The 22,718-nt window shown below is 42.4% G+C and overlaps 1 protein-coding gene across 1 annotated transcript in view; it reads right to left on the bottom strand.

The window, feature by feature from the left end:
* ERG (ETS transcription factor ERG) overlaps positions 1–22,718 on the bottom strand; it is a 119,503-nt gene that overhangs the window by 9,357 nt on the left and 87,428 nt on the right. Inside the window, exon 3 of the mRNA XM_079298202.1 lies at positions 7,212–7,431. Within this exon, the coding sequence (XP_079154328.1) occupies positions 7,212–7,431 (220 nt within the window). The remainder of the gene's footprint in view (positions 1–7,211; positions 7,432–22,718) is intronic.

The following is a 22,718-nucleotide window of genomic DNA, read 5'->3' as shown; positions in this document are numbered from 1 at the left end:
AAGGAAAGGAAAGGAAAGGAAAGGAAAGGAAAGGAAAGGAAAGGAAAGGAAAAAAGGAAAGAAAGGAAAGGAAAGGAAAGGAAAGGAAAGGAAAGAAGGAAAGGAAAAGGAAAGGAAAGGAAAGGAAAGGGAAAGGAAAGGAAAAAAGGTGCAGTCCCCCCTGGGTCACTCAGTCATGGCTCTGCTCCATGCAGGTTTTTCCATGGACCAGCAGCCCCAGCTTGGACCATGGAGAGGCTGGAATGGGGCATCCCCCTGCCAGCACAGCACCCAAAGCTGGGGCAAACACCTCTGTGTGGGGTGCCCTGGGTTACCTGGGGATCCCTTAACCCCGAGGGTCACTCAGATATGTCACCTGGAGGCACCTCTGGCTCCTCTCTGCACAGAGCTGCTTTCTGCAACACAACACCAAGCTTTTTTTTTACCAACTGTACACTCCAATCAAACAATCACTGGCTAATTCAATCTTTTCATTTTCTTTTTTATTTCCTTCCCCTTAGCTTTCCCCAGCTACCCTGCAACCCACAGCTGCTTTGAGCCTCAAGGCCATGGTGGCAAATGCAGGCAGTCAGTGTCTGGCTCACTAGAGGCCAGTCAAGCTATAAATATTCCCAGCCTGGCTCTTTGTGCTCCCAGTGTGGGGAAACAGCTGGTTTAAGTTTGACTGCACGTTGTCATTTCTCCATTAGTGCAAACACTTCAATATTTCTTACGTGTCAGGTTGGAGTGAAGAAAGGGAAAGCAGGGAAGGGGGTCACGAAAAGCCAAAGCTAAGAAATGATGTTCTGTATATACATAATTTACAATTAGATTGCTGCCTGGGACAAGGCTGAGGTTTGACATGGTGATAGCAAGGCCAAAGCCACAACGACTTCCCAGTTGGCCTATAACTTTCAGGACCTATTTTCTCCTGTTTTTCTTTTATTATTTTTATAGGAATTCTATTATGATGGTAATGGATTACATTTCTCAAATTGTATTTCATTTCAAGAGCTTGTAAGTCTGTTGTATTTGTGGTTTGGTAAAATATGAAATACCAGGAGATGGGGCCCTTCCCAAACCACATGTGCCTTCTTTTGTGGGCAGGGATCATTTAGAAAGTCAGGAAAATAGAGCATGCCAGGCATAAACAGAAGTGACATCTTGTATGGAAACCATAATCCCCCTTGTCTGTGGAATGTCTGCTGATTTTCATGATTAGCACTAAGGGGCTGTGAGGGTGCAGCTCATGATTAGCCACTTTTCTTTACCTTCTGTTTTGTCTTAAAAAGTTATTCCTGAACCTTAAATACTGAACACTCCCACTGATGCTGCCCTGATCAAAATGAAACACCCACTAATGACAGGGCAGAGGAAAAAACTCAACACCAGCTCTGAGTGCTCTGGACACAGTAAACCCTCCACAGGAAATGAAAAAGCAAAGATGTCAATAGTCCTAAATAATGACAATGATCACAACTCTTGTGGGGCCCTATGTCATTATTTGAAGATTATTTTTATATTTCACTGCCCATCTGAAAGTCTGGTTGCTGGGAATTCAGTGGTCAATCCCAAATGTAGCCATGATAATTATGAATAAGCCCATTATCCCAGACTGGAAAGCTTCTTATTTACCACCTGCCAGACCAGCACCCCCCAAAAAGCTTCCAAAAAAATAAAATAGTTGCAGTATTAGTGAGTTGAGTTTGTTTTTCTCCTTGGCAACATATTTGCCTCAAGAACAGAGCCAAAACATGCCCCCACACACAGGCAAGTGCTCGAGTTAAGCTGGGGGATTTTGAGAGCAAAGAGGAGCTTCTTGAAGCACTCACACATCCTGATTTTGCCATTTTCTAGCTTGGTAGGAGCCACTCCACCAACCCCCCAGTCACTGGGAAAAAGGATTACCAGTCTGAGATAATCAGTGTCTTCTCACCCAGAATTAATAATGCTTTACACAGGCAGCTCCAATAAGGAAAATCATCTTCTTAGGACACATTTCCCAGCTCTGCCCTTTTCTGTGGTTTTAGATATGGTTAAGAGATAAAGGGTTTTTATTTTGGTAATTTACAAGGATTCTCATGGTGTAATTATTTGTTAAGACTGAATATGTTGAAATGTGTATATATATCATAGATTGCATATATAATTCTACACATTTGGTAAATTAGCATATTTAAAAGGATGCTTTAATGAGAGTCTTAAATGAATAGTGCAACATTTTTATATTTTAAAGTTTTTTATTTTTAGATAGGCTTAATTTTAGTTTATAGGATATGTTTTAGAGAGGACTTTGATTTTTTAATACCATAACAGGTTTTTTAACGTTTGGACTTTTTGGCTTAGTAGAATACTAGGATTATGTTGAGATATCAGGTTTAAAGAATTACAAGCATGTATGCTAAGGATATTGAGAATATATAGAAGGTATACAAAAAGAAAAGGTAAAAAGGATCATCATGGCATCACTGGAGACAGAATTCCATGGGCTGTTGGGGGTTTGGGCCAGGCTTGTTTAGTCTGAGCTGAGGTTTCCCAGGAATGCCAGGCTGGATGCCAGTGGTGTGCCACCAGATGTGGAAGGATGTGGCTCCATGCCCCCACCCTGGGGTTGTGTTCCAGGGCTGGAAAAAGCTGTGCCTTGGGAAAACAAGTGATGTCAGGGTGGTGGATGCACATCAGCCCTGCCCCTCCACCTGCTCACCAGGTGGGCTCAAGACAGAATTCTCAGGGACAGGATGAGGATCCATGGCCATAAACTGAACCATGAGAAGCTCCACCTCAACAGGGGGAAGGATTCCTTTGCTTTGTGGGTGGCAGAGCACTGGAACAGCTGCCCAGGGAGAACAAGGAGTCTCCCACTCTGGAGGAATTCCAAAGCCACCTGGATGTGCTCCTGTGCCACCTGCTCCAGGTGACCCTGCCTTGGGGATGGCAACCCCAACAATTCCATGATCCAATGGTTCTGTGATTATCTGGAGCTGCTTAAAAGCTCTAATTAGATCCACCAGTGTTGGAGTTAGTGAGTCAGGGATCTCTGAATTTTTCAGAGAGAAATCAGAGTGCAGGGATTGAATTAAAGCCTGTGGATGGATTGAAGTACATTAAGCCAATCACATATAAAGCAGAGGTGTAAGTTTAAGTTTTAAAACAAGTCAGTCAGTCAGTAAGTTTTAGTATGAGCTCTAATGCTTTTAGCAAGTAAAAGGTTTAGATACCAATGTGGAAGTGTGAGTTCTTCTGAAGGCTGAAAAACACTGATGTTTTCAGGAGAAGCTCCAGGACCATGGTTGTAGACAGTGCTTAGACATAACAGAGCTCTAGTAAGAATATTGCTGACATTTTTCAGATAGAACAAGGTAGGCTGTATGTGTAGTCTATACATAACCTAGTGTGTCTAACAGGTTAAGCAGTGGTGGTCTGAGTTTGTGTCTTAGCTTGTTGGGAAGATTCTATATTAGAGTTTGTATTGGGGAGAGTTGGTGCTTTTCCTGCTTTTCCTGCCATTGCTTTTCTTTTTGCTTTTGCTCACCATCATCATCAACACCCAGAAGAAAACAGGAGCTGCTGCAGCAACATCAGCTCCCAGGGACCTTTGACAAGAGCAGCTCCTACTCCTGTTGGGGACTTTACACCAAAACTTACCCTGGACTTTGATGTCTGTGGCTGTGCCTTTGAGACTGATGTGCTTCTGCAATAAATAATCTTTTAGCAACTATCAGCTGCTTTGCTCGTTTTAGAAGATACCCAGACCAAGTTGGTGCCCAGAGCACTGGAGGTTGGAACCTCACACACCAGTACCACACCACAATGCAGGCATTAAGCTGCCAGCCTGGGAGCAGGATGGATCTGCTGGAATACAGAGCTCCACATGGATGGATTCTCCCTCCCCAGTGCCTGGGCACAGCAGATGTCACACACCTTGACAGCACAAGGCACCTCAAGGGCTCCCCATCCCAGTTTGATGGCTTGTATGGCACAAAGGATCTACTCCTTAGGAGACTTCACATCAAGGGAAAAAGGGAAAAAAAAACCACCAGCAAAGAAACTCAAGTTCACCCTGAGCTCTGAAAAGTCCTCCTGTATGTCAGACATTCTGAACCCAGAGAGTACAGAGGCTCTTTGATGAAAACTCAGGCAGTTACATGCAAAGAAAATGGTATTTCCCCAAAGAGCCAGCACAAAAGATGTATTAAGTGATAATTTCATTCTCAAATGGTTTTCAAGCAACAACTGGTAGCACTTAGATCAACATTTTGCACATGATTAAATCCTAAGGACAACTAATTATTTCTGGCATTTCTTTAAAACTTCTCTATCAGCCAAGCTGATGTTGGAAAGCTTCTGCTGTGCTTTCACTGCAGTTAACTTTCAAAATACTTCTTCAATGAAATCATCACACTGCTCATGGCAAGAGAAATTTATCTGTGGCCTGAATAAGACTCTGTGTTCCACTTCAGCCTGCCTGAAAAAGATGGATTGCCTACAGTAAATATCATTATTCCAAGCTAGCCCTGTGTAGTCCCACCCATGGGTGAGTATTCCAAGATCACTGGGAAATCCATGGATTTAAATGTTGTTTGAGCAGTACCCAGAGCCTCATGAGAGCATTTCCACAGACTGAATTTCTCTCTAAATGCATGACATGAATTGCCCTCATTGTGGTAGAATTGCTCATGCCAAATTTGATAAAATTTATAAAGAACAATAAACAGCAAAATAACATTGTGGCATATGTAACCTCCAGATTTATACTACAGGGTGAATCTTTGGCCTGACCCAGGAGCAATAAATAGCAGGAAACAGGATTGTTACATTCAGGTGGAAGACTGACTGTAGGGCAGCACAAAAGGTCTCATCAGATTTATGTACCTGGAAAGAACAGAATTAATGTGCTTAAAGAAACTCAATTTGATACCACCTGTGACAACCTGAATTATATATGCAACAACAGCCAGGTAAATGACAGCTTTAATTTAAACTTTTCTTGTTTTATTTAATTCAAGGTAAGCCCCCAGGTTGTATTTTGTGGTACTGGGCTGCAGGGTTTATCTTGAAAAATACTGTTATTGTTAAAGAAAAGTGGGTAGCTAATCCCTGTTCAGCATACTGAAATAACCCCTTAATTTCATCCTAATGGCCTTTCTCTGATATTCACAGGAATGTCAGCTCTGAGACTGTTAAGTTTTGGAATTTAATGTAGAGCAATTACATTAAATTACAATTAAATTATATGGGGAAAGTCCTAGCAGAGGGGGCACATTCCTTCTCTGAGTGGGTGCTTAGCTGGGCATGTCTGAGGGGTTCAATATGCTCCTAAATTTTTACACCCTCCTCCAAAGGACAGAAAATATGGCATTTTATTACCATTTAATAATATTGTTTAAGGAAATAGGTGTATGGACTGCAAAAGAGAAAGCTTCTGCAGAAAGGAAAATGCAAAGTAGCTTACAGAAAGGCAGGGCAGCACAATCTGATACACATCTTGTTTTCCCTAAAACTGCCAGAAATACCACATTTCAACTCCCAGAGTGTAATAACACTACATATTACATACACACATGTCTGGGAGTTTTAGAAATGCCACAACATATTTATTTTTGTTGATTGGCAGTGTTAGTTTTACATGAAAAGTGTAGTATTAAGTTCTATTTTTTCAGGCATGAGTTATAAAATAAAACTCTGATGCAATAAACTATGTTTTTTAATGACAATAAATATTGAAAAATATTTTTGTGTGTACTATGGACATGCAATATTTTTTATTCTTCTGCTAATATTTTTTTCCTAGCTTGTAAGGATTTTTTTTTTCCTTTTTCAGCAAGTCATGCCTTAGGAACTGTAGCAAAGTATGAATTTTCCTTGTCTCCACTTAGGAACTCTGCACTGATTTTTCAACAGGGAAGGCTGTAGAAAGTTTCTTGACTGATTTGGAATCAATACACTATTTGTGATTATACCTGTGCATTTGCTTAGCACAAAAAAAAAATTAATTAAAAAGACATTGAAACAGATTAAAGACACCTGAACTTCTGAACAAGCAGCCTTATGAGAAGACTTCCCTAATTCTTTGTAATTCTCACCATTTATTTCCACGTATCTCAAATCTTTGACTACTGACTGGAAATTGTGATTTGACTTCAGCACAATTTCCATCCTCACCACAGAACACAGGAGGTGTGATAAGCTGGCAAACCACTTTACCCTGCCTGTGGTGCTCATCACATCAGCACAGCAACTGTGAGCAGCAACCACAGAGCCCAGGGCTGAGGTTTTCCTCAACAACTGATCCTGGGAGTTGAGATTAAAGCACAGGTGTTTGTGACACAGAGATGTGAAGCACTGGTACATCACCAACAATTGTCAGCAACTGACTCTTCTGGACCTTTGCCCTACAGCAACACCAAAGGAAAATTGTTTTGACAGTCAGGCATTTCAAACAGGAAAGCACTTGTTTGGATAGTTTCCTTGGAAAAAAAAAAAAATCTCTTTGTGTTTTTTCAGATGTCACACAAGGTGCTCCAAAGTTTGGGAGAGCCACCAGTCAATATCCAAAAATCCACTGCAATACCTTTGCAGTCTAATTGATACAAGTCTCCTTTATAGTGACATTCCCCCCAAAAAATGTCCTGAAACTACAGTTAATACACAGACACTCTGTGGCCCATTGAGGTGAGCAAAAGAAATTTCTGTTCCTTTCTACTCCCCTGCCTGCCTCCCTATTTATGCTGTTTTTTCAGCATGAGTTCCTAAATCCAGCTCTACTTTTTGGCACTATGTTTACAGTAAATACAAAAGGAAATATCAATACTTCACTCCCTCTGCCATTACAAGATTTTATTTCTAGTGTTTCCCACCCTGTTTGGTTATCTTTGGAGCAAAGGCAACTGCCCAAATTGTTGGATTTGAAAACTTCCATGGAGTGCTAGATCACACACACCACACCCATCAATGGATCAAGGTGCTGCTCCAGGCTACAGCAAATCCCCATTTTATTAACTTTAATATGTGCTCTTTCATCTGGTGTGCAAAGCAAGCTCACATCCAAAAATTATCTACAGGATAGGAAAGGTATTGCATAATCTCACGAGAAGTCTGTGGCCATAGCACTCTGTAACACCTGAACATGGCTGGCAGGCCAAGGCAGGGCAACCTAAAATAGTGCTAAAAACACAGATTTAGACAACTGAGCCACACCCATCACTAAAACCCCTGAGCCACCACCACTCATTACCTTGACCCGTTAACCTGGTTGGGGTTACACTCCATCTTGATGGTGACTCTGGCTGGGGGCTGTGACAACCAGTCCTGCTGGGGCACACGTGGGCTCATCTTGGAGGTCTGGCCATATTCACTGGAGGAGGAGGCTGTCATCTCTGTCTTGGTGAGGTGGGGGGATCCGTAGGCACACTCAAACAGGGACTGGTCCTCGCTCACCACCGACAGCGCTTCCTGCAAAGCACACACAGGTCAGAGCAGCCTGCTCAAAGCCAGGCCATCACAACCTGACCAGGAAAAAAGGGCTTGGCCAGCTCACTGGCAGGTGAGCAGCCTCGTGGCTTCAAGGAGAATTTAGGTTGGATGTTAGGAAAAAGGTTTTTTAACAGAAATAAGTACTGGGGTGGTCTGCCCGGGGAGGTGGTGGAGTCACCATCCCTGGATGTGTAAAGAAAAGATTGGATGTGGCACTCAGTGCCATGGTTTAGTTGAGTTGTCAAGGCATGGGTTAGACTCAATGTTCTTGAAGATCTTTTCCAACCCAGTGATTCTGTTCTGTTCTATTTGCTTTTAGGCACAGCACTGTTGTCATTGAAGGTGAGGACCCATGGGGACAGATGTCAGCAGATGACAGGAGGACAGGGGAAGGAACCTCTCCCTGGGGAGATCCTCCCAGAGCAGCTGGGCAGATGCACAAACACACACTACCAAACACCTGGGAACAGAGGAGAGGGCAGGGTGTGCAGCCAGGCTCGGGTCTGTGGGGTCTCAGCAGTGATGCACAGGATGAGAGCTGCTGGAGCAGCATTCCTGCTGGCACCAGCTCCTTCCCTGAGCTACTGGAGCTGAGTCTCGTGAGCAAAGCACTGCCTGGGCCATCAAGGGATGCTGCTGTGGCCACCACATCCATCAGGAAGTGTGGGAAGAGCTGAAGCTCCTGCAGGGACACATCCCAGCTGGGAGGAGGCTCCCCAGGCACCAGGACAGGGCTAGGCTGCCACACTCCTGCACAGCTCAGGGGCACCCTCCAAAAGCAGAATTCTGAGGAAATGCACCTCAGAAAGGTGGGAAAGGGGCATAAGGGTGCAAATTCAAGCACTGGCAGGGGAGGTTTGTGTTGCAATATGCAGAGAGTCATGTGTAATACCAACAGTGACTTAAGTGTGAGAAGCTAAAGAAGCACTTTATTAAAAACTGAACCATATTTATACTGTGGTTCACAAGTCTCACACAGGACTGTAATTCATTGGACAACAGGAGAAAACATCTCCTGTCACATACAACACAAAACTGTTTCTCAGTCAACACCAGGTGTTAATCCCTGTTTATTAATTCCTTTCTGTTTACCAGAAAGTTACCATCCTGGGAAAGGCTCAGATAGAGCTGAAAAAAACCTCCCAGCCTGAGAAAAAGAGCTCAGAACCTGAAAAAGGCCTGGCAAACTCTGCCTGGGCCATCAGTGGTGCCCACAGGTTGGAGTCCCATCCCTGGGGGTGTCCAAGGAGAGCCTGGATGTGGCACTCAGTGGCTGTCCCTGTCTGTGGGCTCTCCTGAGCCTGGGCTCCCCACAGCAGGACATGATGGTGGTTTAGAGTTCAGGTTTTCCCAGCCTGATCACTGGAGAAGAGTCAGGAGCCCGTTTTCAGGAGTTTCCAAGGTTATTTATTGTTTCTTAACTAAGAAATTTTTTCTCTAACTAACAGCATGGAGATCCAAGGCACACTGCTTGCCAGAGGGCAGGTCTTATCTTTTATACTATAAATTATGTACCCAATATTTACAATTACTTTCCAATACATGGCAATTTTATTACACTTTGTCCCAGACCAATCCAGTGATGCCATCCTGGCATGAACATGGATGGCATGAAGAAGAAGAAAGAAAAGACATACCACACCCAAAATCCTCCAAACCCCCTAATATAAACATTTCTAAAAATTCACTTTTCTACCTTCTAATAATCTAATTTACACTCTACTTATTTTTTTGTGACTTGTAATTCTTCCTGCAATTATGGTGATTTTTCCCAGGGGTTTCAATCCAGTCCTGGGTACCCAGGGGGACACCCTGGACTCCCACAGGTGCCAAGGTGGGGATGGGAGGGCTTTTCCAAGCTCAGTGAGTGTGAGAGCACACAGCCCAGTGTGTGACTCCATCCTGGTCCAGAATGGAGCAGGGGGGCAGCTAACACCTCCTCCCTGCCCCTGGGGGACAATCCCCCAGCCCAGACAGCAGCTGGGGGAGCTGGGCCAGCTGGCCATGGCTGCAGTGTGGGGGCCAAGGATCAGGAGAGGGGGATGCTGAGCCAGGCTTGGGGCAGCCTGGGTGGGCTGTGCTCCTGCCAGCTCTGCTGCTGACAGCCAGAAATGCTCCTGTCAGCAGAGAAGGGAGAGAGAAAAGGGATGGGAGCTCCCCATCCATGGAGGGTGGGTGGCTGTCTGCAGGCTCCCACCCTCCCTGGAAGAGGGCTTTGCCAAGCTGCAGCAGTCACACACTGCTCTAAAAATCAGTGTTTGCTCATTTTAAGACTCGTGCTGTGACTCTTGCAGATGTTCTGTGCAGGAGTAAGAGCTGGATTTCATCCTTGTGGGTTTCTTTCAACCCTGGATGCTCTGTGATTCTATATCCCTCCTTCTTTTTATCCACCTGGTTTGTGAGCCCCTGGGGTGCACTCTGCTGATATTCACAGTTTGCTCTGCAGCTGCAAAGGTGGGGACATCACTCCCCGCTTCCTACTGCTTGTGAAAACTGAGATCACCCCTTAATCCCAGGGTTTGGGGAGTGGGATCTCAGGCCCTTCTAGCACCCTGAGACTCGTGATTCAATTTCTAACACCAACAGAGAGTTCAGGCAGTGCTCTGCACCTTTTTACTGCTGGTTTTCAGATGTCACCTGAGTGCAAAGATCACCTCTGGGCTGCCACCAGTTATCACCCTTCCTTCTGTGCTCTGCACACTCTCCCACCAACCTGCAGCCAGCTTCATCTGCCTCTTTGGATCTGAGACAAAAATGATGCCAGAATAACACCTCTCCTTTCTGTCATGCCTCTCATGCCAGAAACTTTTGCTGCTGGTGGTCTGAAGCTTTTCTGAAGAGCCTGTTCTGAGGAAACCTGCAGGCAAGGAGGTGTGGGGGGAGATGGACACTGGTCCCTTGGTCCCCAAGGATTCTTCCCTGGCTGCACTGAGAGACAGCAGGGAACCTGATGTGCTTGGGTAATAAAGTAGCAGGGATCATGCAACAAGAACTAAAGAAAGAAGATATTACACTGGAAGGACAAGCAGCCCATGAGATTTTTTCATGAACTAACTCCTCAAAATTAAATGTATATATGTGCAAAAACACAACCTGGCTACATGATCACAATGCATCCCCATGCCTGATACTACTGAATGCACAGTTCCCTCTTTTCTGCCCCAACCCATGAGATGAAAAACATGCAATAAATTGTTAATTTTGGAAGAGTTAGCTCCAGTAAGTACATTGAAGTGTGAATTATACACAGCAAAGCTGATACCGATTGCAAATAAAACATTATTTAACTTTGTAAACCATTTACCATGGTCCTTTTCGAAACAGGCATCAAGCACTATACCATGGATTTATTTCTCATCCTCCCCCACACAAGTGAAACAAAGCAAATTTTTCTGGTTCCTATTAAAAATGACTCCACCTAATGTAAGTGAATTTATGGATATTTAGGATAAGTATAAATGTAAAGAACAACAAGAAAAAAAGTTTGTCTATTAATTGGCATTGCTAATGACAACAAACACTGCTTGTACTATGGGTGCTCATGTTCCCTGAAGAGGGAAAGTGCAAACATTTAAACTTCTTGACAAGCATAGTAAATGCTGGAAACATGAACCCAATTACCTAGGGCTGTGTGAATATCTACAACTACAGACACAAAACAAGACAGACATAAATGAGCCTAAGAGACAGACTTAAACTTCACATTTCAGAGCAAAATTCATGGAGAAAGCAGGCTGAGCCTGAGTGTAGCTGTGGTTTAATAGCACTCATCTGCACTCCATCCTGCTGGTTATCAGCTAGAGCTCGCTGACAGGTCTGGGAAGGCTCTGCAGCAATAACTGAGCTGCTGCCAGCTTTGTGTGCTGGGGGTCAGGCCCTTTGTGGAGGCTCATTAATGAGCACTCAGCCTCTGACATTCACCCTCCTGTCCTGGCTGGCCTGGCTGGAAGGACAGAAGGACAGCAGGACACTGATCTCCCCTCCCTGGGTGACAAAAGCTGCACCAGCCACCAAAACTCTGCAAGATGTTGAGGAGTCAGCACAACTAGAGAAGGTGGACCATGCTGGAATCAGCCTCATGCCTTCTTCAGCCTCTTCTTCCTCTCAGAGATCTTAAATCAGAGAATCAAAGAATGGTTTGGGTAGAAGGGAACTAAAATATCACCTCAGTCTGATGCCTTAAGTTTTAGCTTTTATATTTTTCAGATTCTGCACTGAATTACTGTATAACTCTGAACTCCATACAGAGTGTCACAAGTTCTCCTCCCAGCTCAGTCACACAAAACAATCCTTGTCCAGCCCCAGAACCAAGGACACGCTGCAGCTTCAGCCCCAAAAAGTGCAAACAGCAAATGGAGGAGAGAATCTGGGAGGGTGGGACTGCAGAACCTGGAGCTGGAATTGGACAATGAACCCCAATATGGAAATGGACCAAAACTGATAAAAGTGTGAAAACTCAGGACTTTGGGGCTCATCCTGGGTAGAGCCTTGGCCAGGCTCTTGCACTGCCCAAGGTGAATCCTTTAAAGGCTTTTAAATAAATCCCTACTTTATTCCTTTAACACTGTCCAGCCTCTGTTCCAGGGAGCCTCTTTGGGCATCAATGCCACCCCTGCCATGGCAGGGACACCTCCCACTGTCCCAGGCTGCTCCAGCCCCAGTGTCCAGCCTGGAAATGAACATTCCATGGATCCAGTGACAGCCACAGCAAATCTGGGAATTCCATCCCGGCCTCTCCCAGGGAACAATTCCTAATTCCCAATATCCCATCAAATCCTACTTTGAAGCCATTCCCAGTGTCCTGTCCCTCCATCCCTTGTCCCCAGTTCCTCTCCAGCTCTCCTGGAGTCCCTTTAGGCTCTGGAAGAGGCTCTGAGGTTTCCCTGAATTCCTCTCCTCCCCAGGTGAGCATCCCCAGCTGTCCCAGCCTGGCTCCAGCTCCAGAATCCACTTAAAAGAAGAGGATTTCTGGTCCAGGATGTTCTGAATCCACTGACCTTATGAGACCCAGGTTTGCTGAACAACCAACCTGACAGAGCCACTCCTGAAGCTCATCCTGGGTAAAAACATGGAAACAGCACCCAGCAATACAGGAATGTCTGATAATGGCCATAACTTGGTGTCCCCAACCTCTGAGCTGTGAAAGGAAGGCTCCAACAGCAAACTGCTGTCCTGGAACTGCTAACAGAAAACAGTGTGGGTCCTTTCTTTCCTAAATACAGGGACTTCAGAATCTGTTTTGTGTTATAATTGCAAATGCAAGCTCCTGGACGCAATCTAATACAAGAATTGTCAGAACTCACCATCATGAAAAAATAGTGGCAGGGTCTGGCCACATACAAATGTAAACAAAGCTATTAATACTGACAATGTTTGGCAAGGTTTTATTACATATGGATGCCAGTTCTGTTCCTAGTAAATGCTTTTCATTACTCATTTACATGTTAATCTCTTTTTCTCATCCATATTAATGCTGTCTCTGGAAAAGTTTGGCAACATGAAATCATAAGTGGGATAAAGAAATGTAAACATTAATAATTATTACAAAATAGATGAAGCACAGGTTTCTTTCAGTTTTGCAAAGGTTTGTACTTTTTGGCAATAATTTTAGCAGTGAATGGATCATCTTCCTGCATTTTACATGATGCAACATATCCTCATGACATCTCAGAAATGAAGCCTTAAATTTCTAGTAATTAATGTCTGGAGTAAAGAGATATGAAGAAAAGAACACATGGAGCTCAAAGGAGAAGGTGGGCAGGGTCTTTCATACAACTCTGTGAAGCAGAGCTGTTTGTATTTGAGGCCAGTACTGAACATAAATTTTCTTTATTTCATCTTCCTTTCTCCACACATTTCCTCTCATGACATCACAGCAAAAAATCCCCCCACAAAATCCAAACAAACCCACGTTCCTTCATTATATTCCTTTCATATTTTAATTGCTTGTACTATGCCAAACCTGGCTTCTCCCTTGGACTTTCTGTACTGATGATAAAAGAACAGAACGATTTCTTTATTTGGTTTTGACTTACACTCCACTGATAAGTTTTTAAAAAAAAATGAAAAAGAATAACAGACTGACAAATCTGCAGAACAATAGCTACAGCAACGCCTTTAAAGTAGGCATAAAGTCATTAGGACAAAGGTGTTTACTTAATCAAATGCTGGATTACTTGGCCTAGAAACATGAAGTTACAGGAAATGTGATTGAAGTAGTTCCCATCATAAGAAGCACATGCAAGCTGCCCTCTCCTTTAAATGCAATGTCAGGAACTAAGGACAAAGACTTTTTTTTTTTTTTTTTTTCTCTAAAGTTTGGTCAAACTTAAGAAATGGCTACACAAGACAATAAGGTGTGTGTGGTTGTGCAGCAGAATTTGCTTGGGATGAGGGATATTGGGGAATAAACACAGCAGCAGGATTTTAAAGTGCTCTGTTAGAATGGACAATGGTTTTCCATTGTGAACTGGGTTGGTTTTTTTTTTCATGAGCAATGGTTTTAAACTGAAACAGGACAGGTTTATATTATATTTTAGGAAGAAATCCTTGGCTGTGAGGATGGTGAGGCTCTGGCACAGGTTGCCCAGATAAACTGTGAATTCCCCATCCCTGGAAGTGTCCAAAGCCAGGCTGGACAAGAACTGCACCCAAGGAGGAGCATGAATGAGGAAACACAAACACAACAAAACCCCTCATTGTACATTGAGATGCTACAGAAAAAAAAATGCATTTTTTGCTTCTTCAAGCAGCATTCCCAGACTCCCAAAAGGATTTGTTACCCTTGGCTTACAACAACACTGCAATAAAGAACTTTTAATTAACTTTGCCATATGTATTGCATTAATACAATCTATTTTTGACACCAGTTTTATAATATTTCTCCTCATTGGTGTAAACAGACTTTACTTTTCTAATCTGATTTCATGATAATCATAGGTAGGCACAAGCTTTGACCTCCCCACAGCCACAATCCATTCAGACATGGGCTGTTTCTTATCACTTCTCAGATGTCTACAGTTGGTCAGAAAAAACCTCTCTGTCCTAAAAAAGAATTCTGACATACTGCAACTTATTTTCATTCTAAATTAGACCAAAAGCTGTTATATGAAAACTTTCACCCAAGTGTTTATTATGAGGATTAATTGTAACACACCAGCGTGTGTTCTGCAGATGTTAAAACTTTCTAATAAACAGTCACATTTGGAGAGGACCTGCCTTTTCTGAGGGAAGATGGTTCTCATTAAGGCCATGCAATTAGCTGCTTAAGTGTTTCCATGCTCTTGGTATCCCTTGTATACCTGCTAACATTGGTAAATTGAATTACAGCTGAAAGAAAGGCCAGGTGAGAGTGTGGAGGAGAGGATGCAGTGCAAAAGATTTGACCAAATCACTCTTGTTTGCTCTGGGAAGCTGCTCATCTGGAGTGAAAACCTAATTCCAAACAGGAATGTCATTTCTAGGCTGGAACAGAGAGCACAGGGAAGCTGGACACCAGAACCTCCCCGAGCAGTGGGAGCTCCTCCAGCCTGACTCTGCTCACATCTGCAACAGGCACCACTGCTCCAGGAAACAAGCTGGGGTTGAACTGCTCCAAGAGCCTCAGCCTGCAGCCCTGCCCCAAAGCCAAGCCTTTGAGCCTGGGATTCATTGCATCCAGCAGCAATCGGCTGAAACAAAAGGCAAATGATTGATGTTTCAGCCTTGCTGTGGCTTATTAATCACGATGCTTGTACAAGGCTCTCCTGACCGTTTGCAGGAGGAGGATATTCAATATGGTGTGGGGAACGTGCTGGAAAAGGTTACTGCTTAAAATGCAGTCACCTGAGTCAGGAATTGCAACACACATCTGGAATATGTTTTCCTTCTAAATCTCTGAGTCCTGGATTCATTAGATCAGACAAAAACCCACATATTATATTCATGAGGAGAGTTCAGGAACAACAAAAAGCCTTGGCAAGTACAAGATAGGAAAGACAGATGTTGTCCTCACCTCCACCCATGAGAATCTGATTGCCAGCTCAGCCAACATCCCCCTCTCCTTTCAGGGAGCACTTGGAGACTCCGTGTTAATCCAAACACAGACCCGCTGCTGCCACTTATCAGCTCTCCTCACCTCTTGCTGAGAAAAATACAAGGATGTTTGGAGCCCCACTTGAAAAAAGGAATAATCAAGCATCCATCAAGCTGATGTTATGAAATTGCAGGCTAGGTTCATTTCTGGGAAAAGGCAGCAGATGTTTGAGGCTGATCCTGCAGCTCTCTTTGCGTAATTCTGACTTCACCAAGCAGAGCCCTCCTGGCTAAGCCCAAAGGCTTCATATTTTGTGTCTTAATGAACAAATTCTGAAACACTATAAATTCAAATGCAGGCCCTGGTGCCTTATCCCAATTTCTAATAAACTGTCATTCCTGAAATGTCAGCAAACAGCAAGGTAATATTTGCAGCATGAGCCATTCAACTCCACGTCTGCGAGTGCTTCAGAAAATAAAAAATCCCCATTCTGTTATTGCAGATGGTGAAACTTTGGTCAGAATTCCTAAAAAATGTATCTCCCTCATTCCAAGCTGGGTGCTGTGTTTGCACTTAAATATCACACTGATAGAGAAACTTCCAGAGCAAGCAACAGCACCTGATTTAAAGAGTGGCCATTTCCCAATCAATTATTTCACCTGCAGTTTTCATCTGCCAGCAAAGTGCAAATGAGTAGTTTAACACCAAGCCAAGATTTAATAAATGGAAGTAGGAAACTCTTTTTATAGATGTCACAGAGATGAAAACTTCCACCCTGCACCTGTTTCAACTTTCTCAACACCTTAGTGGGGCTTCAAGCTGCTTGAAAGTGGACCTCAAAAATCTTCTCCTGGAAGAGGAAAAATACTTAAAAACTGAGACAACACCAGTTTTAGCAGCTGCACCATGGGCTGAACGAAGAAGGTGCAGGGTTGGAGCAGCACAATGATCAGAATATGTATTCCTGAATGATTATGTCAACCTTAAATCACCAGAGCTGGAAACAATACAAATATATCCTGCAGATTGTATATTGCATACAATATATTGCATTTTTAATGAAACTGGAGCTTTGTATGCTTATTTTAGCACTTCCATCCATGGAAAGAGCTCGAGCAGTGAAGTTTGAATGACTTTTTTTTTTCAGTCAATACAATAGACTTTTCTTCCTTTTCATCTTGAAAGTATTGTCAATTATAAACTTTGAAAGCTTCAAGTTTCTTTTGCTCCTCCATGCTTGGCTGTTAACTTCTAGGCTTTCAAAATGCCTCAAAAACTGGGAAAACTTGGATGTAGAACCCTTTAATTTCTATCTCAGCCTGTTGCTGCTCCTTTGCTTTTCAGATACAAGACTATATCAATCTGAAGGAGCAGCCAATATTCTACTTTGTTAAAAAATATAAACACCTTGAGTGTTTTTTCATCAACCTTTCCAGCAAAAATTTGTTTTGCAAAGCAGGTTGCAGGTTTGTAAACCCAATAGGAAGGGAACTGAGGTTGCACACACCTGCTAGGAGCTAACAGATCAAAATTATATTGGGGAAGAACCTTGAGAGAAAGTCTTGAGACCAAAAAGTGCCCAAAACAAGGCACTGATCCCACTCTAGAGCATCAATCTTATCCATTTTGTGTTTCCTCTTAAAATCATTTGCACCCCCAGCAGTTCAGCTGGGGTTTCTTCAAGAATTACTGTGTTAATCAGAGTTTTCACTGTCCAGAATTAAAGCTTTTCCTTGTACACAGTAACTACCCTCAATAAAGTTTGGAAACTTCACTGAGAAAAATTTTAACATGATTATTTTAGCCTTATTTAAAAGATCTGTTCAATGTTATGGTAACATTTACAACTCTCTTCCCTACCATCTAAGGAAAACTACAAGATTATATATTTATATTATATATATATATATGTATTTATATATATATATAATTTATATTTTATTTTTTATTTATAATTTGTTCTGCTGCATTTAGTATTTGTTGGGTTGGGTTGGGTTGGGCTTGTTTGGATTGGCCTACCATAGATATATTTTACATATAATTATGCACTCATATTTTATATATGCAATATATGCATATATATATATGTGTGTATATATATATATATATATATATACACACACTTGCATGTATACATATATATGTATAAATATACAAACATATATATGTATATATTAATATATATACACATACATATATATATATATATATACACACATTTAGATACACACACTCTTAAGTATATGTACACATGCACATTTTTAGAGAATCCCACCCTCTATTTCTAAGGAAATTTTAAAGTAAAAATAACCCAGGTGTTAAAATACCTCTCCCTAAAGCACAGCATGTACCAAGGACAAACCCATCAGCAAAGCAATAGAAATGTATGGCAAGGAATGAAGAGATCTTTACAGCCACTGCATTGAGGAAACCTGAAAAAAAAAAAAGCATCCAAATGAGCTTCCTTTCCATTTTTTTTAGGAATGCCTGAGAGCATTAGGGAAATAAGACTTGGATGGAGGCCATGGAGTGAGCTGCTCCTGAGCCATCCCTTCCCTGCAGGGTCTGTGCGTGGTGTTTGTGCACGTGCACACGCCAGGCTGAGCGTGGCTGTGTCAGGAAAGGGTCACTCATCTTCCTGCTGGAAAATTAAAAAACTGCACACACAGGGCAGGCTCAGCTTCAAATGTCCCCCCCCCACCCCAAGGAAATCACAGGGGAACAAAGGGGTGTCTGCTGGGTGTGGGAGCAAATCTCAGGTGGGTGTCTGTGCTCACCTTTCCGTGTGTTTAAAACTCTCACTTCATCCTTTAGAGAGCACTGAGCACATTCAACTCTCATGGATCTCCTTGCCTGAAACCTCCTGCAAATGCTGCCCAAGCCCTCTTTATTTGTATAGATTTTTTTTTAATTCCAAGTGTATTTTGTCCTGAGATAATTGTTGCCTGGGAGGGTGCCCAGAGCAGCTGTGGTTGCCCCTGGATCCCTGGAATGTTCAGTTCCAGGTTGGACATTGGGGCTGGAGCAGCCTGGGACAGTGGGAGGTGTCCCTGCCCATGGAAGAGTGGAAACAAGAAGATTTTTAAGGTCCCTTCTAAGCCAAACCATCCCCTGATTCTCTAATTCTATATATTTTACTCACATTTCCACATCAGGCAACAGGAATTAAACCACAAATCCATACTGTTTTTTAAAAATTTACTCTGTTAACAGTGCTCTCCATTTTTGCACAGGACTGGAGCAGAAAATCTTTTGTTTACATTATTCTCCCTTCCTTTTCCTCAGACACCTTTTATTCTGGAGTTTCCATGTATACACTGGATATGTACATATGTAATATTGCATGCCTCTCATGGTATTCCTCATTCCAGGAGCATATGGAATATTGCTCAGATGGGTAATCCTTCTAAATTCAGAATGAACTTTCCAAATATGCCCACTGTGTATGTAAAATATGACTTCCTGTCACGATAACCTTTGCAGTGTATAGCCCAGCATACTTTCCTATAATTGTTTATAATGAATATCTTGATTCATACTTCTGTACACATTATTTCAGCTGTCTGCCACAAAACATGACTAATGAAATTAAGACAGGGTTGAATGTCAGAGCATTAAGTCATTTCTTTGTGTGCAAAGACACACACAAGAGAGGGTTTAGTGAAACAGCAATAAAGTGAAGTGCCTGCTTTTCTTTAAGGATATTTAACTGGCTCTGCTGAACTGGTGCAAAATAAGGATATTTGTTTAAGCTCATCAATATTAACTACAATCAGTCTAAAAGACTGGTATTTATTTTTTATAGATTTATTTTATAGGAGTAGCCAAACCAATAGGTAAGAAGAAAATGTTTCTTGGCAGACAAACATTCTTTGTTTGTCCCCAAATAAATTAATTAAATAAATTAAATTAAATAAATAAAAAATAAATTAAAACAGAATCATCCCAAAAAGAAACTCTCATATAACAAAACAAATTGCTTCCTGACACCATATTAAAAAAATCTAATCCTATTTACACCTGGTGCTTTTGCTTTTAAACTAAGTTCTTATTACTTTATTTAAGCAATGTCTTTCTAAATAAAAACTTCAAAATCACAAAATAGAAACAATTACTTCAGAAAAATTTCAACTGTTTCATTATTTTCCCTTTTTTTTCAGAGGTCTGCTTTCCAAATTTAACCTTTATCTTCCAACTAAATCAATTTTCTGATGGTAGGAACTTGTGGCTCTCTGCTGGATGTCATGTGCAGCAGAAACAGGTTGTGGTCCATTTTTAATTTTACACATGAAGAAGAGAAGGAAAATACAGGTGGAAATAGCTTTGATGTGGTGGCAAGAAAAATCCTGCAGGTTTTCCCTGTGGCAATATTTCTTCCAAACTTGTGATTTCCAAAGTGATCAGTCAAAAGCCAAACCCTGCAGCTCTGACATTGACTGGTTTTTGCAACAGCAACAAGAAAAAAAAAAAAAAAAAAAAAAAAAAAAAAAAAAAAGATCAGCAGCTGCCATTGATGAAAAATGAACTGAGAATGACAATGCAAATGAAGAGAACCTCCTGGCCAGAACTGAGAGAACTGCATTTACCACAGCAATAGAAACCTTTAAGATGGTTTTCCTCACACCTCACAAGTGTTTAATGCACACTGCTACAAATGAAGCTGGGTGGATGCAAAGATTAGGATATGCTAAAAGAAAATATTTTGATTTGCTTTTCTTTGGGTTGTACTTAAAAATGACCCCAAAAATATCTTTCCATACTGTAATCCAGCCCTTCCAGGAGAGGCAGAGAGGTATGCAGGCTGTTTCTCTTTTATTGTTTCCCCAAACAAACCCATTTCCTACAAGCTGTTCCCATATCTTTCGTGCCACGTCCAGCTTCCCAGAAAAACAGCAGGAAAACAAAGTGTGAACTCCAAACAACCCATTTCCCCAGAACAATGTGCCATACTAAGGAGAGAGAGAGAGATAAAGGGGAGGAGGGCTGGGGGAAGGCAGAGGAGCTGTGATGCTGCCCAGGGACTTAGAGAAAAAAAAAAAATTAAAAAAAAAAAAGGAAGGAGGAACTTTTAGAAGTCACAGAGGGGAAGAGTTGTGAGTTGTGTAACTGTAAATATGAAACAGGCAGGTTGCCAACTATTTCAAAGGATTTGAGGTTTCAAAATTGTCGAGGAGGCTTAACTGATTTGTGTTCTGGGTCTGGAGCTTCCAAGAACACCTTTATATGTCTGAGAGCCAGAAACTTCCCCCTCTTTATTTTATAGACTCCTCAAGCTATACTGGGTCAGCATTTCGAGCTGAATCAGTAATGAATGCAAAAAGACAGCATTTATGCTTCTCTGCAATCTAATAAAATGAAAGTATGGATTACATAAAGTGAAGTGATGGATGTTGTTCAGTTAGAAGGAAAAACCTGAGGAGCTTGTTCAGGGCTGACCTGAGCAATCTCCAGTGCTCCTGCTATTCAGCAGACCAAGAAAACCCATGCACAGAGCTCCCACAGGAATAAAAAGCACTCATTGAGACACGTGTGATACAAGGAAATGATAAATGGAACCATGACATTTTAAAATCCCGTTTCTGTATCTGAAGGAATAAAAGTAAGGAAGGAACAAATCACTTCAGCCTTTCTGTCCATGAGGTAAGAAAAAAAAATAACTGGTGTTGAATCAACACAACTGGAATGTTCTTCCCTAAACTGTGGCCTGGTCAGCAGGAAAAGAGGAATTCTGCTCCTGTGCCCTGGTCAGGTATGACCCCACCTGCAGAGCTGCCCCTGTCCCAGCACAGGGAGGAGCTGGAGCTGCTGGAAAGAGCCAGAGGAGGTCATGGAGTTAATCCAGGGCTGGAGCCCCTCTGCCCTGAAACCAGGCTGGGAGAGCTGGGGGTGCTCAGCCTGGAAAAGCTGTAGGGAGAGCTCAGAGCCTCTGCCAGGACCTGGAGGGATCCAGGAGAGCTGGAAGATCAAATAATGTACTGATAGAACAAGGGAGAATGGCTTCAAACAGAAAGAGGGGGAAGTTAGGTTAGACTGGGCAGGAATTTAAGTTCCCTCCACCCCAAACTATTCTATGAATCCATGAAATCAAGAATCTGACCAGATTTGAGGGAGACACAGCCTCTGTAATGAAAGAGAAAAATGTGGCTCCTTTCATTTTTTCTGCTGATAAAAGATGCAAACCCACAGCTGTGCAGTGGGGGCAATGAAAACCCAAACACAAACATTTGTCAGTGAGACCTGGCATGACCATGGAAGGAGCATCTGCAGGGAGGGAGATGTGGGGCAACACTCATGTCACAATGTGCTCACTTCCTACTGTGCACTTCTACTTAAACTGCTGTAATTCTGCAGCAAAAAGGACCCTTCCAGTGCCTCAAAAGTATTTACTAATGAATTTTATGCAATAAATAAATGGACTCTGTTGTTTTGGGCATAGAACTAAGGCAAAGGATTAGACAGACCTTGTCAGAAAATGTTTACAGCTAATACAGAAGAGACACAAACTGAAGGGAAATAGATACAAAGCACAAGCTGAATGCAAAGTGTGAGGAGTGTGACTGTCACAGCTGTGCCAGAGGTTATTCTTTCAATTTAATGACCAGAAAATAATAAATAATGATAGGCTACTACACAGGTAAGATATAGAATGAAGGTAAAGAGAAAAGCCAGATGAAAGGGGAAGGAAAAGCAAAGTTACAGGTTGGAAGGGATCTAAAAGATCACCTGATTCCATCCCCTGCCATGGCAGGGACACCTCCCACTGTCCCAGTGTCCATCCTGGCCCTGGGCACTGCCAGGGATCCAGGGGCAGCCACAGCTGCTCTGGGAATTCCATCCCAGCCCCTCACAGGGAACAATTCCTAATTCCCAATATCCCATCTAATGCCACTTTCTGTCACTCTGAAGCCACTCCCTGTGTCCTGTCACTCCACACCTTTGCTGAGTCCCTCTCCATCTTTCTTGTTGGTATCCATGTCTGAGCTGGGCATCTGGTCAAAGCATCAATTTCCCAAAACTGCAAATTTTCAGCCAGCCAAACACAGATTGTTGTGGATTCCACACACCAATTTTACCAAAACAATTAGCAAATTTATTTTGCTGCACCAGAGTTAACAGGAACACTTAACTGGTGTGATCAGGGGAAGAACTCTGATTCTTCAGAATAGCTTTTAAGTATATAAAAACTTTCTTATAAGATACTTCCAGTGAGACTTAAATCTAAACCAGATCTTTAGAAACCAACTCTTTTGTA

Source organism: Erithacus rubecula (genome assembly GCF_903797595.1).
Source record: "Erithacus rubecula genome assembly, chromosome: 1".
Lineage (NCBI taxonomy): Eukaryota > Metazoa > Chordata > Aves > Passeriformes > Muscicapidae > Erithacus > Erithacus rubecula.
Note: the sequence above shows the minus strand (reverse complement) of the source record. Positions and strands in the feature narration are given on the sequence as shown.